Genomic DNA, 14989 nt, shown 5'->3' on the forward strand with positions numbered 1-14989 from the left:
CGAGCTGCAGTAACGGGACCTCAATGAGGTTCAGAAATTAAAACATTTATTACATGAAGAAGAACGGAGTGGGGATGGCCAGGAGGTTGCCAGCCTGGGTGGGGAGGCTGGGGGCGGGCAGGGCAGGGGGAACAGGGTCCATTCGACCTCCCCGAGGGCAACGTCCACAGCTGTAGCCGAAGAAAGGGGCAAATGCACAAGGGACCAGGCCCATGCCCAGCTCGGAGTGAAGGCAGGGCGCTCAGGCTGGTGGGGCAGGGGGCGCCCTCTCTCTGCCCCCTTCCCAACTTAAATAGGCATAAATAAAAAGCGTCCAGACCCTCGGGCCACCAGGGGCTGCCCTGCCCAGCCCGGTTCCGCAGCCTAACACTAGTGCCGGTCATCAGTCGGTGGGCCAGCCGGCCAGGAAGAGGCCACCCCGGGGAGGCGGCCGGTCCCAGGCCGCGGAGGTAGTTGGAGTCAGTGTCCGGGGCGGCCCGGCCCTCACAGCACGATCCACGTGTATCGCTCGCTGTCTGCCAGAACCTTCAGGGAGCACCCTACAGGGACAGGTGGGGACAAAGCATGGAGCCCCTGCCTGCCCAGCCCTGTGGCCGCACTCCCCACCTGACTTCCTTCTGGCCCAGAAGGTTCCAGAAGGCAAGAACCCTGCTGAGTTGCCCTCTGCCTCTCGCCTGCAGCTACTCAATAAATGTCTGTCGGGTGAACGAGTGACGGACCAGTCTGGCGGGAGGCTCCCAGGCCCCACACCTTCAGGGCTGCCAAGCTGGGCCTGGCCTGGGCAGCCCTCTCCTTACCAGCCTTCCCACCCATTTCATCAGCGCTCAGGAATCAGCGCCTGGGTGAGGACAAGTGACCCTGGGGACCCTGACCATCACAGGGTCACCGACCCCCACCTTTGTGGAGCGCCTCATTGGTCATCCTGTTGACGTAGCGGCCGCTGCTCTCAGGCACCAGCCACTTCATGACCATGTCCACGCAGCTCTTGCGGTAGGAGCTCCAGACACTGCCGCTGTGGGGCCAGGGGGTGAGTGGCTCTCATCGCCTCAGCCGCCCCCGACCCTGCCCTCCAGCCCTGCCTCACCTGGTCTGCCCTTTGACCTCAGTCAGGTCGCCTACACTGACTGTCTCGAAGATGCCTGTGTTGAGGTCCCATGCCACCTTGAGGCTGGTGTGATAGGTCTTTGGTCTGCAGTGGAGAGGGCCACAGGACAAGCGCTGGGACAGCCGGGCTCCTGAACCAGGCCCCACACTACCCTGAGGGGCTTTTGTCTTTGGAGAAGCCACGGAGGGGCCCAGCCAGGTTGTGGCACAGGGAGCGCCTTCTCACATCCCCACGCCCCCACCCTGAAGTGTCTGCCAGCGGCCCCCCTAGTGGACAGGGAGGACAGGGTCCCCGTGCTCACCGGAGCTGACCCTCCTCAGTGGGGGACGGGAAGGCCAAGAGCAGCAGGCCAATGTTGATGAGGACCTGGTTGGTTTCCGGGCAGACCTGGGGTTGGGGGTGGATGATGCCAGCTGCTGAGGGCGACTCCAGAGTACAGGGAGCCCTGGGCCCACCCTGCCCACCCTGGGCCCACCTCTAGAATGACAATGTCATAGTCGCTGAAAGAACAGAACTGGTGGCCCCAGGTAGCGTCGTGGCGGATGACCTCATTGATGACATATTCGAAGTCCAGTGTGAGCTGCTCCACTGTCAGGTACTGGCCCTGCGGGCGAGTGCGCAGGCGCAGAGGACGGTGCCAACTGCCCCTCAGCAGCTTCCCGGGACTGCCCTCAGCCCGCCCACGCCCGCACCCACCTGGACAGCAGTCCGCTCCCGCATGGGCCGCAAGTTGCGGCCACGAAGATCAGTCACCACGAAGGGCAGGGAGATCTTGTCGTCCTCGAACTCTGGGGAGGCAGGAAGTGGGGATGGGGTGGAGGGAGGACAGGGGCTCCATCTGGGTTGGCTTCCCCATCCCAGGCCCTGCCACATGCCTGCCCCCCGCTCACCATCCTCCGGCTCCGTCCCCTCTCCGGACTCCAGCACGTAGTACAGCTTGGTGTAGTTGATGTAGCCAGGCTCGGGGGCAGGCGCCTCCGAAGCAGGGGGGCTGTCCCGGGGTGCTGCCTCTCCACACAGGGCTAAGGGCTCAGAGTGCGCACGGCAGCGGTTGCCAGAGGGTCCTGGGCACAGGGCAGGCCGGGCTTCCTCAGGGGCTCCGCCCTTGGCCTCTTTGGCCCGGCGGAAGATGTCAGCCACAAACTCCTTGGCTTTGGCAATGGCGGGCGAGGGCTCAGGAGACCCAGAGGAACGGGCTGGGGCCGCCTCAGGGCAGAAGCTGGGGAGGGCAGGGGGCAGCTCTGGGCTCTGGGGCTCAGGGGGGCTGGCGGGCGCCGGGGGGCAGGTGCTGTGGTCATACAGGATTTGGCAGAAACTCCTGTCACCTGGAAGAAGAGATGGGTGTGGACAAGTGTCAGTCTGGGGTGCTCCCAGCCTTGCTCAGTGTCCTCAGGGGTTTTCAGAAACCCACCTTGAGGAGACACTTCTAGACTTGGCTATGCTGAGATCAGTCTGAAACCCCCAGAAGGGAAAAGACCTTTCCGCGCATGCACACCACGCACACCACGCACACACGCGTGCAGACGTTCACGTTCATTCAAACCCCTTTCTTAAGCTGTCTACTGAGTGCCCCACGCTGAGGACACAGGAGTGAACTAGGAGCCGACACTCTACAGTGTAGAGCGTTCACTACAGTAGCATCCAGCCTCCTAACATCTGCCACTCTGTCGAGGGACATCTTGTGATTTTCACTGGCGTTTCTCTGATATGGAAGTCCTAAGGCAAGGCCCTCCTGGGTCCTTCCCGACACAAGCCAGACTGCTGCGGGCACACTTCATCGAATCGGGGCCTGTCTCTGCCTGCCTAGAGATGACTCCCCCAAGGAATGCGGGCAACACATGGAGAACCCCAACATATTCACTGAGCAGCCCTGTGGCTGGGCCCCATCCCAGGTTTCCTCTGAGCCTCCTACAAGTAACCCCCAGAGAAGGGCCGCATCCCCCAAAATGCAGCTCAGAGATGAACTTGCCCAAGGTCACATCTGAGATAAATCAAGTCCGGACTCCCCTCCACCACCGTGACAGCCCTTCCACGACAGGGCGGGGAACAGGTGACAATGGCCAAGGAAGAAAGCACCCCTCTGTGTCAGCACCTCCCACTGATGACCACGCCCTTTCCCTGGGCTGGCGCAGAGCTGATTGTCCGCTGTGGTTGTTCCTAACAGGACCCACAGCCGAAAGGGCAGAACTGCATCAACCCTCACAAGTTGGGGGGTTCATGGCCAATGACCGAGTGGCCGAGCCTCAGCAAAGGACAGTGCCTCACCCTTCCTGGTATAGATTGGGGGGGTGAGGACAGGAGTCCCCAGATATGTCTGGGGACAAAAGTGCCCTGGCCCCTGGCTTATTTGTGGGCTGAGTTATATACATTTAATCCTGCCCGTTCCCCGACTGCCCCCAGGGACAACCACTTCCATGGGGATAATGGACGTCTTTGTATCTGAGTTCTTGTAAAATTAAAATGTCTTTTGTTTTGGAGATGGAGTCTTGCTGTCTCCCAGGCTGGAGTACATTGGCACAATCTTGGCTCACCGCAACCTCCGCCTCCTGGGTTCAAGCAATTCTCCTGCCTCAGCCTCCTGAGTAGCTGGAATTAGAAGCATGCACCATCATGCCCAGCTAATTCTTGTATTTTTAGTAGAGATGGGGTTTCACCATGTTGGCCACACTGGTCTTGAACTCCCTGACCTCATGTGATCCGCCTGCCCTGGCCTCCCAAAGTGCTGGGATTACAGGCGTAAGCCACTGCGCCTGGCCTAAAACGTCTTTTAATTTATATTAAGTGGTTCCAGTTATAGATTCCTTGTGTTTCACCCCCCACATGTGCACACATCTCTGACACATGCTCCACGGATGCCAACGCAGGGGCCTTCACTGGTGCTCCACAGATGCCCCCAACCCCCCGACTCCTCCTAACTCACTCCCCAATCCCCAGGGAGGGTTCTTCAGGTGGCCCCCAGCTCCCCGTCAGCAGCCTTGGGACATAGGGACCCAGTGAGACCCTGCCAGAGGAAAAGACCTGGGCACAGGGCAGCTGGGTCAGTCATAGTCACAATTCTGTTGCCAAATGGCCCCGGGGCCCCCTCCCTCCCGTTGCTGCCAGCCGGTGGCATGATCCAGCCTCCTGACGTTTGTCACTGTCAAGGGACATTTTGTGATTTTCACTGGCATCTTTCCGACATCAAACATATAAGGCAAGTGCCTGCCCACTAACCACGCCCCGAAATGTCACATTAGCAGTTCTCTTCTTAAGAGAAAGGGGCGCTTCCCCATCCAGCTAGCCACCTGTGGCTATTTCAGCTTAAAACAACTACAATTAAATCCATCACAGGCCAGGTGCGGTGGCTCATGCCTGCCATCCCAGCACTTTAGGAGGCTAAGGTGAGTGGATCACTTGAGGTCAGGAGTTTTGAGACCAGCCTGATCAACATGGTGAAATCCCGTCTCTACTAAAAACACAAAAATTAGCTGGGTGTGATGGCACAGGCCTGTAGTCCCAGCTTCTCAGGAGGCTGAGAGAGGAGAATTGCTTGAGCCTGGGAGACAGAGGTTGCAGTGAGCCGAGATCGCGCCACTGGACTCCAGTGGAAAAAAGAAAAGTATCACAAGCTCAGTTCCTCAGTCACATGAGCCACATTCTAAGTGGCTCCTGGAGGCAGCCATGGTGGACAAAGCAGATATGGGACATCTCAGCCCCTGGCAAGATCCCGTGGGCAGGGCTGTGGCGGGCGTGGCCACGTTTGGACCCCAGCATTCCCACGACTAGGCTGTGTGACCTGGGGAAGTGGGCTCCCACCTCTCTGTGCCTGAGGCCCCTTGTCTGTGTGGTGGGGTAGGGAGAGGACCCGCTTCACGCGCTGCCGGGCTGCCATGAAACCGCAGGGCCTACCTGCCGAGTGGACAGAGACGGCGCAGGCCACCAGGGAGTAGCTGGTGTTGAGCAGCACCACCTGGTCCTTCTTGAGCTGGAAGGCGGGCTGGAAGGTGGGGAAGGGGTAGACCACCTGGTACTTGGTGTGCAGCATGAAGCCGTGCCGCAGGCACTGCGCGTTCGGGTCTCCTGCAGCAACACACACCACAGCGGCTCACTCTCGGTCCGAGGCACGGGGGCAGGGGGGCAGGGGGCCCTCGCCCCCTCGGCCCCCTCACCTGGGTGGGCCCGGCTGGCATCCTGGCAAGCGGCACAGCGGCCCGGCGGCGGTACCGCCACGGTGCTGACGTAGATGTCACGGTGGTTCTCGTCGCTCATCATCATCATGTTCATGAGCATCCCGTTGGCCGAGCGGGTGCTGGGGGCCAGCATACCCTCAGCTGCCGGGTCGGCGCCTGGGGGGCCCCCACTGCACACCCCCAGCCCCAACCAGCCATGGCTCCCCCAGGAGCCGGGTCTCACTTGAAGCCAAAGACGATGACCTTAGAGGCGTCGCTGGGCCACTCACATACGGTCAGGTACAGGTCGCTGTAGATCTCCTCATCCTGGAAGAGCCGAACCTGCCGGACCTGCGAGGCACGTTCAGGGTCAGCACCAGGTCAGGGAACCTGCAGGGGTCCCCCAAAGCTGTACGAGGCAGTCCCTCATCAGGGCTGGGGCTGAGCAGGAAGGAGCACCCCAACAGCCCGCACCACACCCCTCCACCTTGCCTGAGGACAGCCTGAGGAGGCTCCTTTCACCAGTGGGGGAGACGGGGGAGACCAGGCCAGGGTGGATGCAGCTGATGGGAACAATGTCCCGGAGGAGACAGCGCCAGGCACTGGTTCCAAGCCCAGCCCACCCTGAAGCCCATTCAGCTCTCTGAGTTCACATGTATGCTGAGGTAATAGTACCCACCTCCTGCCAGGGTTCCAGGAGTCAAGGGTCAAGGCTAAAGCCAGGGTGGCTTAGTCCTAATAAAGCTAACTGGCCTGAGCCAACATGTTCTATAGCTTCATAGAGTGTGTTGGACCAACGGAATTGCCACTATTTACCCCATTTTGAAACATAAGAATGGTAATTTCATTTTCTTTTTTGAGACAGAGTCTCGCTCTGTAGGCTGGAGTGCAGTGGCTCGATCTCAGCTCACTGCAACCTCTGCCTCCCGGGTTCTAAGCGATTCTCCTGCCTCAGCCTCCAGAGTAGATGGGATTACAGACATGCACCACCAATGCCCAGCTAATTTTGCATTTTTAGTAGAGATGGGGTTTCACCATGTTGGCCAGGCTGGTCTTGAACTCCCGACCTCAGGTGATCCACTCACCTCGGCCTCCCAAAGTGTTGGGATTACAGGCGTGAGCCACTGCGCCCAGCCTCCGTTTTTTTTGTTTTGTTTTGTTTTAGAGACAGGGCCTTACTCTGTTGCCCAGGCTGGAGTGCAATGGTGTGATCATGGCTCACCACAGCCTCAAACTCCTGGGCTCAAGTGATCCTCCTGCCTCAACCTCCAGAGGAGCCGACTATAGGCACATGCCAATATGCCCAGCTAATTTTTTTTTATTTTTAGTAGAGATGGGGTTTTGCCCTGTTGCCCAGCCTGGTCTTGAACTCCTGGGATCAAGTAATCCTCCCACCCTGGCCTCCCAAAGTACTGGGAGTACAGGCGTGAGTTACCACGTCAGGCCCTGGTAATTTCATATGGTTGGATCTAACACATGGAATGTCGACGATGACCCCATGAGTACATGATCATTTTACATCCAAGGAACCTGAGGCTCAGAGGCTGCTGTGACCTGCTGAGCCACACCATCTGAAGGGCCAGCTTGGTGCTGAAGCCTCCGTACCAGCTTGAGCTTGCTGTGGACGTTGAACTCCCACCAGTACAGATGGTAGATGTAGAAGGAGAAGTCGTCGTCCCCACTGCTGCTGGTATAGGAGAGGACATAGCGGCCGCATTTGGAAAAGCCCAGGAAGATATGTCTGTGGGGGTGGAGGGGGCACAGCGACCAGGTCAGGGCGAGCCCACCACCCCCGCCCAGCTGCCCCCTTTGCCTGGGCCCAGCCTCACCCTGCATAGAGAAAGTCCTCATCCACAATGTTCTTGAGGGACACGCAGACCCGGGGAGGCAGCTTCCGGAAGAGGCGAGGGGAGAGCTGTCCGCTGATCTGGGGAAGGGGCGGTCAGGGCACTTCAGGCACCATCTGCAGCCCCCAGCCCCTCACCCACAGCAGAGGGGCAGGGCAGCTCTCATTGGGTCCAGCCCGGCCCAGCCCACCATAATGGTCTAAAGGAGACCAAGCTCTGGAAGGTGGGAACAACTGAGGCAGATGGGGACAGTAAAGCCAGGCGGACCTCGCTTGAGCCTTCATCTCCACCAGGGACCCACTCCACCTTCCCAGTTCCACACCTCTTCAGCCTCAGGTCCCTCTTGACTGAGCCCAGCATCACTGCCCCCAAGAAAGCTCCCCAATCACCATGTCCCACGCTGGGCCACCTGCTTCCCTCCCTGAAGGTTGTCCCTAAACTGTGGGTATTCATCCTACTAAGGAGGCTGAGACAGGGTCCTGACATGCACCCATCTGTCCCCAACCCACCAGCCTTCAAACGAGGGGGCTTCTCCTCCCTGGGTCAGCTATGGCCTCTGCTGGGGGCCAGTCAAGGCAGATAGAAGAGTGAGCCTAACCAACGACCCAACTCCCCCTTCCCAATTAACTACCGCCTTCCAATGGAATCCCTCATCCCCAAAACTTCACCACGGAAGGATATGTGGGAACTGACAAGCACAAGCCAGGCACAGGGACATCAGAGCAGCCTCACTCTTGCTACCCAGGCTGACTGGGTAGACACAGCTCTGCCTTCAAGACATTCCAACCTGATGGGACGAGTCCTGTCTGGGAAGCTCCCTGTCTGATGGGAGACAAGCCCTGTCCACAGGGAGGTCTCAGTCTGATGGAGGAAACAACCCGGCCAGCCAGGCCCAGGCCGACAGGGGAGACACAATCCCTGCCCAAGGAGCTTCCAAGCTAAGGGCGGAACCACAGCCAAGCCCAGGGAGCTCCCAGGCTAAGGGCGGAGACTGTCCCAGCCCAGGGAGCTCCCAGTCAAAAGGGGGAGACACAGTACTGTCCTTTGAAAGCTATCAGCCTCACGGAGAAGGCGCAGTCCCTGCCCACAGAGACACAGCCTTGCCCCAGTTACTGCCCACCTGCAAGAGATCCACATTTCTGCCCTCCAGAGCTCCCAAACTGATGGGGGAGGGAGACATCATCCCCCAGCTCTGGGAGTTTCCAGTCTGATGGAGGAGACAGAGCCTGCTTCGGTAACTTTCACTCTGCGGGGGAAGACTCAGCCCTATCCAAGGAGCTCCCACACTTTCAATGGGTAGGCCCACCCAGGTACAGGAACTCCCAGCTCAAGTGTGGTCGAGGCTCGGGCAGGGAGAGGAATATCAGGCAGTGGAAGCCCAAAGCCAGCGGCAGGGGCTCTGCAAAGGGGGCGGGAAGGCTCCATTACGGAGGGGCCATGGGAGCAGGGCTTTGAAAAATGGATCTGAACCTGGATCGCCCCCTTCCTCCTGATACTCCCTGCGGCCTCGGAGGAGGGGTCGCCTCCCTCCGAGCCCCCTCCTTGGGGCCCCGCCCCCAACCCCCTCCATCCCAGCCCCTTTGCCGGTTACCCGACACAACCTCCTGCATCCAGGCCCCCGACTGAGCCTCCTCCATCCAAGCCATCTCCCCCGGGCCCCGCCCAGGCCCTTCATCCGAGCCCCCTCCCCTGGGGCCCCGCCCCCAACCCCTCACCCCGCGAACGCCCTCCTCCCTCCGCCTCCCTCGTCCCTACTCCCCACCCTCCGGCGCGTTCCCCACTCCGGCTCCAGGCCTCACCTTGACCCGCTCCAGCTGCTTGAGGACGTGCTCCCGCCGCCGCCCTGCTGCCCGCTTCCCTCCGGCTCCCCCGGGGCCGCCGCCGCCGCTCCCAGCCCCGCTGTTCCGCTCCGATTTCGAGCTGGGCGCCATTTTCACCCCCTCCCTCCACTTCCGGAGCAACCGGCCCCTTCGCCCCACCCCTGCCGCCTCCTCATTGGTCCTTTATCGGGACAGCGGCCCGCCGGTTGGGTGAAAGCCCGCACTCGCGCTATGCCTGTCTATCAAAGCCGCCTCGACTCTTGATTGGTAGCGACAGTAACAGCCCCCGCGGCCAGTTGCTGTATTCCCGCCCTGCCTTAAGGACGTACCACTCGGAGGTCCCGTTTGTTCGCCTAGCCCAGATAACTTTGATCTGATAGGTGGATATCTGTGTCTGTCTCAATGGCGTCACGCCCCCTGTGGCTAGCGGGTTTCCATGGAGACCACAGGCGGTCCAGGCCCTTGGGCGGGGCGACGGGAGACTGTGGTCCACCAAGACTCGAGAATCCTCAGCCCCGGGCTGCCCGCGCCCGGTCTGGGTGGGCAGAGGCCTGACGAGCATACTTGGGCGACAAAACCAGGCCGAGAAAAGAGATTTACAAAAAAAGGAAAAAACGATGGGATTCGATGAAAGCTTGTTTCCGATGGGCGGATTGGTGGGATGACGGTGTTGATAATGATAGCATCAATCAGGTATCGCTCCACATATGACAGACAAGGTTCTGAGCTTAAACAGTTCGATGTGGCAGGGCCCTGTTGTGCCCATTATGCAGATGATGGCAATACAAATAATTGTGGAAGGGCCGCTCCGTGCATCATATTCGTATACATTACCTCGTTGGTTTTATTGTTTTTAGACAGAGTCTCACTTTGTCACCCAGGCTGGAGTGCAGTGACCTGATCATGGCTCACTGCAGCCTCGACCCTGGGCTCAGATGATCCTCTCATCTTAGCCTCTCATGTAGCTGGTACTACAGACGTGCGCCACCACGCCCGGCTAATTTTTTGTATTTTTAGTAGAGACGAGGTTTCACTATGTTAGCCAGGCTGGTTGCGAACTCCTGACCTCAGGTGTTCCGCCCACCTAGGCCTCCCAAAGTGCTGGAATTACAGGCATAAGCCACCGTGCCTGGCCTAATTTTTTGTATTTTTTGTAGGGATGGAGTTTCACCAAGTTGTCCAGGCTGGTCTCCAACTCCTGGGCTCAAGTGATCCTCCCATCTCTGCTTCCCAAAGTGTTGGGATGACAGGCCAGCCCATTTAATCCTCTGAACAATCAGAGAAGATAGGTTTTTTTAATTATCTTCATTAAAAAATGTTTTTTGTAGAGACGGGATCTCACTATGTTGCCCAGGCTGCTCTCCTGACCTCAATCGATCATCCCGTCTTGGCCTCCCAAAGTGCTGGGATTACAGGCATAAACCACTGTGCCCAGCTGATTTCAAGGGTTTTAGGAGTTACGTGCCAGAAAACCTGAGTAAGACCAAAATATATGGTTTTTGGGTTTTTTTTAAATTACAACATAATATCACAACTTTTTTTTTTTTTTTTTTGAGATGGAGTTTTGCTCTTGTTGCCCAGGCTGGAGTGCAGTGACACAATCTCAACTCACTGCACCCTTCGCCTCCCGTGTTCAAGCAAGTGATTCTCCTGCCCCAGCCTCCCAAGTATTACAGGCATGCGCCACCAAGCCCGGCTAATCTTTGTATTTTTAGTAGAGACAGGGTTTCACTATGTTGGCCAGGCTGGTCTCAAACTCCTGACCTCAGGTGATCCACCCACCCCACCCTCCAAAAGTGCTGAGATTACAGGCATGAGCCACTGCGCCCAGCCATCACAATGTATCTTTAGCCAAAGATTCCCATGATTCTTGCATACCCTACGTCCATGGAGAGCAAAGCTGTCCCCAAGACAGTGGGGACACCTGGCTGCTATTGCCTTAACCAAGGGATCAAAATCAACATCACCAGTGATAAGTCATTTTGACGTCACGGATCCCAGCTACGTGATAGGGAGGACATTTGTAACTCTCTGATATTATCCCCAAACCTAGACCCTCAATCTAACCATTAGACAACATCAGACATTTATCTTAAATTGAAAAATGTTCTCAAAATACATTAACAGGCCGGGTGCGGTGGCTCACACCTGTAATCCCAGCACTTTGGGAAGCAGAGGAGGGAGGATCACTTGAACCCAGGAGGTCAAGACCAGCCTGGGCAACATGGCGAAACCCTCGTCTCTACAAAACGTCAAATAAATTAACTGACTCTACTGGCACACATCTATAGCCTCAGCCACTGGGGAGGCTGAGGCAGGAAGATTACTTGAGCACAGGAGGTCGAGGCTACAGTGAGCTCTGATGGTGACACTGCACTCCAGCCTGGGAGACAGAGCAAGACCTTGTCTCAAATAAAAAACAAAACAAGGCCAGGCATGGTGGCTCATGCCTGTAATCCCAGCACTTTGGGAGGCCAAGGTGGGCAGATCACAAGGTCATGAGATCTAGACCATCCTGGCTAACACGGTGAAACCCCATCTCTACTGAAAATACAGAAAATTAGCCAGGCCTGTAGTCTCAGGTGGCACGCGCCTGTAGTCCTAGCTACACGGGAGGCTGAGGCAGGAGAATCACTCGAACTTGGGAGGTGGAGGTTGCAGTGAGTCGAGATCATGCCACTGCACTGCAGCCTGGGCAACAGAGCGAGATTCTGTCTCAAAAAAAAAAATAAAAAAATAAAATAAAAAAATTAGCAGGGTGTGGTGGCGTGAACCTATAGTCCCAGCTACATAGGGGGCTGAGGCGGGAGGATCACCCAAGCCTGGGAGGTCGAGGCTACAGCAAGCGGAGATTGAGCCACTGCACTCCAGCCTGGGCGACAGAGTGAGATCCTGTTTCAGAACAAAACCCAAAACCCAAAAAACATTAGAGGAAATTGTGTGAAGGGAATAAAAGAACTCTCTGTACCTTCTTTTCTGATCTGAAAATGTCTAATTGTTTCAGGCTGGGCACAGTGACTCACACCTGTAATCCCAGCATTTTGGGAGGCTGAGACAGGAGGATGGCTTGAAGAGAAGAATTTGACCAGTCTCAGCAACTATCAAGACCTCGTCTCTACAAAGAAAAAACTTTTTTTTTTTTTCATTAGTCAGGTGTGGTAGCACATCTGTCTTCCTATGTACTTGGGAGACTGAGTCGGGAGGATCCCTTGCACCAGGAGTTTGAAGTTACAGTGAGCTGTGATTGCATCACTGCATTCCAGCCTGGGTGACACGAGCAAGACCCTGTCTGTAATAATAATAATAAAATTAAAAATAACAAAAATAAAATAATGTTGTTTCAAAATTCAAAGGGCTGGCACAGTGGCTCACGCCTATAATCTCAACACTTGGGGAGGCCAAGGCAGGTGGATCACTTGAGGCCAGGGGTTCAAGACCAGCCTAACCAACACGGTTAAACCCTGTCTCTGCTAAAAATACAAAAATTAGCCTGGTATGGTGGGCTTCTATAATCCCAGCTACTCAGGAGGCTGAGGCATGAGAATCGCTTGAACCTGGGAGGCAGAGGTTTCAGTGACACAGAGCGAGACTCTGTATCAATAAATAAAGACATAAATAACCTCAAAGTTTTTAAAAGAGCATGGGGGAGCCGGGCGCGGTGGCTCAAGCCTGTAATCCCAGCACTTTGGGAGGCCGAGACGGGCGGATCACGAGGTCAGGAGATCGAGACCATCCTGGCTAACACGGTGAAACCCCGTCTCTACTAAAAAATACAAAAAACTAGCCGGGCGAGGTGGCGGGCGCCTGTAGTCCCAGCTACTCGGGAGGCTGAGGCAGGAGAATGGCGTAAACCCGGGAGGCGGAGCTTGCAGTGAGCCGAGATCGCGCCACTGCACTCCAGCCTGGGTGACAGAGCCAGACTCTGTCTCAAAAAAAAAAAAAAAAAGAGCATGGGGGAGGAAATTTTTTTTTTTTTTTTTTTTTTTTTGAGATGGAGTCTCACTGTGTCGCCCAGGCTGGAGTGCAATGGCGCCATCTCGGCTCACTGCAACCTCCGCCTCCCAGGTTCAAGCGATTCTCCTGCCTCAACCTCCCAAGTAGCTGGGACTACAGGCATGTGCCACCATGCCCAGGTAATTTTTTTTTCCTTTTTTTTTTTTTTTTTTTTTTTGTATTTTTAGTAGAGGCGGGGTTTCACCATGTTAGCCAGGAGGGTCTCGATCTCCTGACCTGGTGATCCACCCACCTTGGCCTCCCAAAGTGCTGGGATTACAGGTGTGAGCCACTGCACCTGGCCAGGAGGATGTTATTATGATTCCTATGTGCAGAATGGTTGGAGGGATGAAGGTGGGAGCAGGAATAGTCTTGGGGGAGCTAGGAGGGTAGGTGATGCTGACTTAGATTCATCTATTAGCAATGAAAATGGAGAATACTGGCTGCGGTGGCTCACGCCTGTAATCTCAGTGCTTTGGAAGACCAAGGCAGGAGATGGCTTAAGTGGGAGAATTGCTTGAAGTCTCCCTTGATCACCACAGACCAACCTGGGTAACATAGAACCCATCTCTATTAAAAAAAAATTTTTTTTTTTTTCTTTTTTTTTTTCTTCCTTTGAGACAGAATCTCACTCTGTCACCCAGGCTGGAGGGCAGTGGCATGATCTCAGCTCACTGCAAGCTCCACCTCCTGGGTTCACGCCATTCTCCTGCCTCAGCTTCGCGAGTGGCTGGGATTACAGGCGCCCGCCACAAGGCCCGGCTAATTTTTTGTATTTTTAGTAGAGATGGGATTTCACCGTGTTAGCCAGGATGGTCTCGATCTCCTGACCTAGTGATCCACCCGCCTCGGCCTCCCAAAGTGCTGGGATTACAGGCGTGAGCCACCGCGCCTGGCCAAAAATTTTAAAAATTAGCATGAGAGCGGGAGCCTATACTCCCAGCTACTTGGGAGACTGAGGTGAGAGGATCGCTTGAGCCCAGGAGTTCAAGGCTGCCAGTGAGCCGTGATCGCACCACTGCACTTCAGCCTGGGCAACAGAATGAGACGCTGTCTCAGAAATAATAATAAAAATAGGCCGGGCGCGGTGGCTCAAGCCTGTAATCCCAGCACTTTGGGAGGCCGAGACAGGCGGATCACGAGGTCAGGAGATCGAGACCATCCTGGCTAGCACGGTGAAACCCCTTCTCTACTAAAAAATACAAAAAAAAAAACTAGCCGGGCGAGGTGGCGGGTGCCTGTAGTCCCAGCTACTCGGGAGGCTGAGGCAGGAGAATGGCGTGAACCCGGGAGGCGGAGCTTGCAGTGAGCTGAGATCCGGCCACTGCACTCCAGCCTGGGCGACAGAGTGAGACTCCGTCTCAAAAAAAAAAAAAAAAAAAAAAGAAATAATAATAAAAATAAAGAAAGAAAATGGAGAAAAGTGGCCATAGTCAGAGCCGATGGGGTCATTTTCAAGGACAAGATATTGGGATACGGGCAAGGAGACAGAAGTTCATGATGACTTTAGCATCTGAGTGGAATATTTAGCAAAATGTTAGTGCATTTTCTGATATGAGGAAGACTAGGGAGAAGTCAGTTTGGACCAAGTCAGTTGAACACGTAGATGGGACAAACAGACAGTTTTTCCTTCTACATCACATCACTCTCAATCCTTCGCTTCTGACACCAGATGATGGGGGGAGCTTCTTCCAAATCAAGTAATGCCCCAATTCTTTGTGGATGCCAACGCAGTGTCCTGCAATTTACTTCAATTCTCTCTCTTTTTTTTTTGAAATGGAGTTTTGCTCTTTGTCGCCCAGGGTGGAGTGAAATGGCGCGATCTTGGCTCACTGCAACCTCTGTCTCCCGGGTTCAAGTGATTCTCCTGCCTCAGCCTCCCAAATAGCTGAAATTACAGGCTCGCACCACCAGGCAAGGCTAATTTTTGTATTTTCAGTAGAGACAGGGTTTCGCCATGTTGGCCAGGCTGGTTTTGAGCTCCTGGTCTCAAGTGATCCGCCCACCTTGGCCTCCCAAAGTGCTGGGATTCCAGGCATGAGACACCATGGCCAATCTTTTTTTTTTTTTTTTTTC

General features: G+C 55.8%; 1 protein-coding gene across 2 annotated transcripts; it reads right to left on the reverse strand.

The window, feature by feature from the left end:
- Positions 1 to 24: 24 nt before the first annotated feature.
- On the reverse strand, positions 25 to 9064 carry DCAF15 (DDB1 and CUL4 associated factor 15). 2 transcript variants are annotated; one of them, XM_050769936.1, is made up of 13 exons: positions 8900 to 9064; positions 7083 to 7180; positions 6859 to 6994; positions 5498 to 5604; positions 5254 to 5393; positions 4994 to 5164; positions 1996 to 2430; positions 1802 to 1893; positions 1581 to 1709; positions 1407 to 1492; positions 1085 to 1189; positions 897 to 1012; positions 25 to 539 (listed from the first exon to the last, which is right to left on the reverse strand). In XM_050769936.1, the coding sequence occupies exons 1-13, from the start codon at positions 9029 to 9031 to the stop codon at positions 484 to 486; spliced, it is 1803 nt and encodes a 600-aa protein (XP_050625893.1). In that variant the 5' UTR covers positions 9032 to 9064; the 3' UTR covers positions 25 to 483. The 2 variants fall into 2 exon arrangements, with proteins under 2 accessions (XP_050625893.1, XP_050625895.1); XM_050769938.1 differs by lacking the exon at positions 8900 to 9064 and adding an exon at positions 8702 to 8765.
- Between the last annotated feature and the right edge of the window lie 5925 nt (positions 9065 to 14989).

This window comes from Macaca thibetana, chromosome 19 (assembly GCF_024542745.1).
Source record: "Macaca thibetana thibetana isolate TM-01 chromosome 19, ASM2454274v1, whole genome shotgun sequence".
Classification (NCBI taxonomy): Eukaryota; Metazoa; Chordata; class Mammalia; order Primates; family Cercopithecidae; genus Macaca; species Macaca thibetana.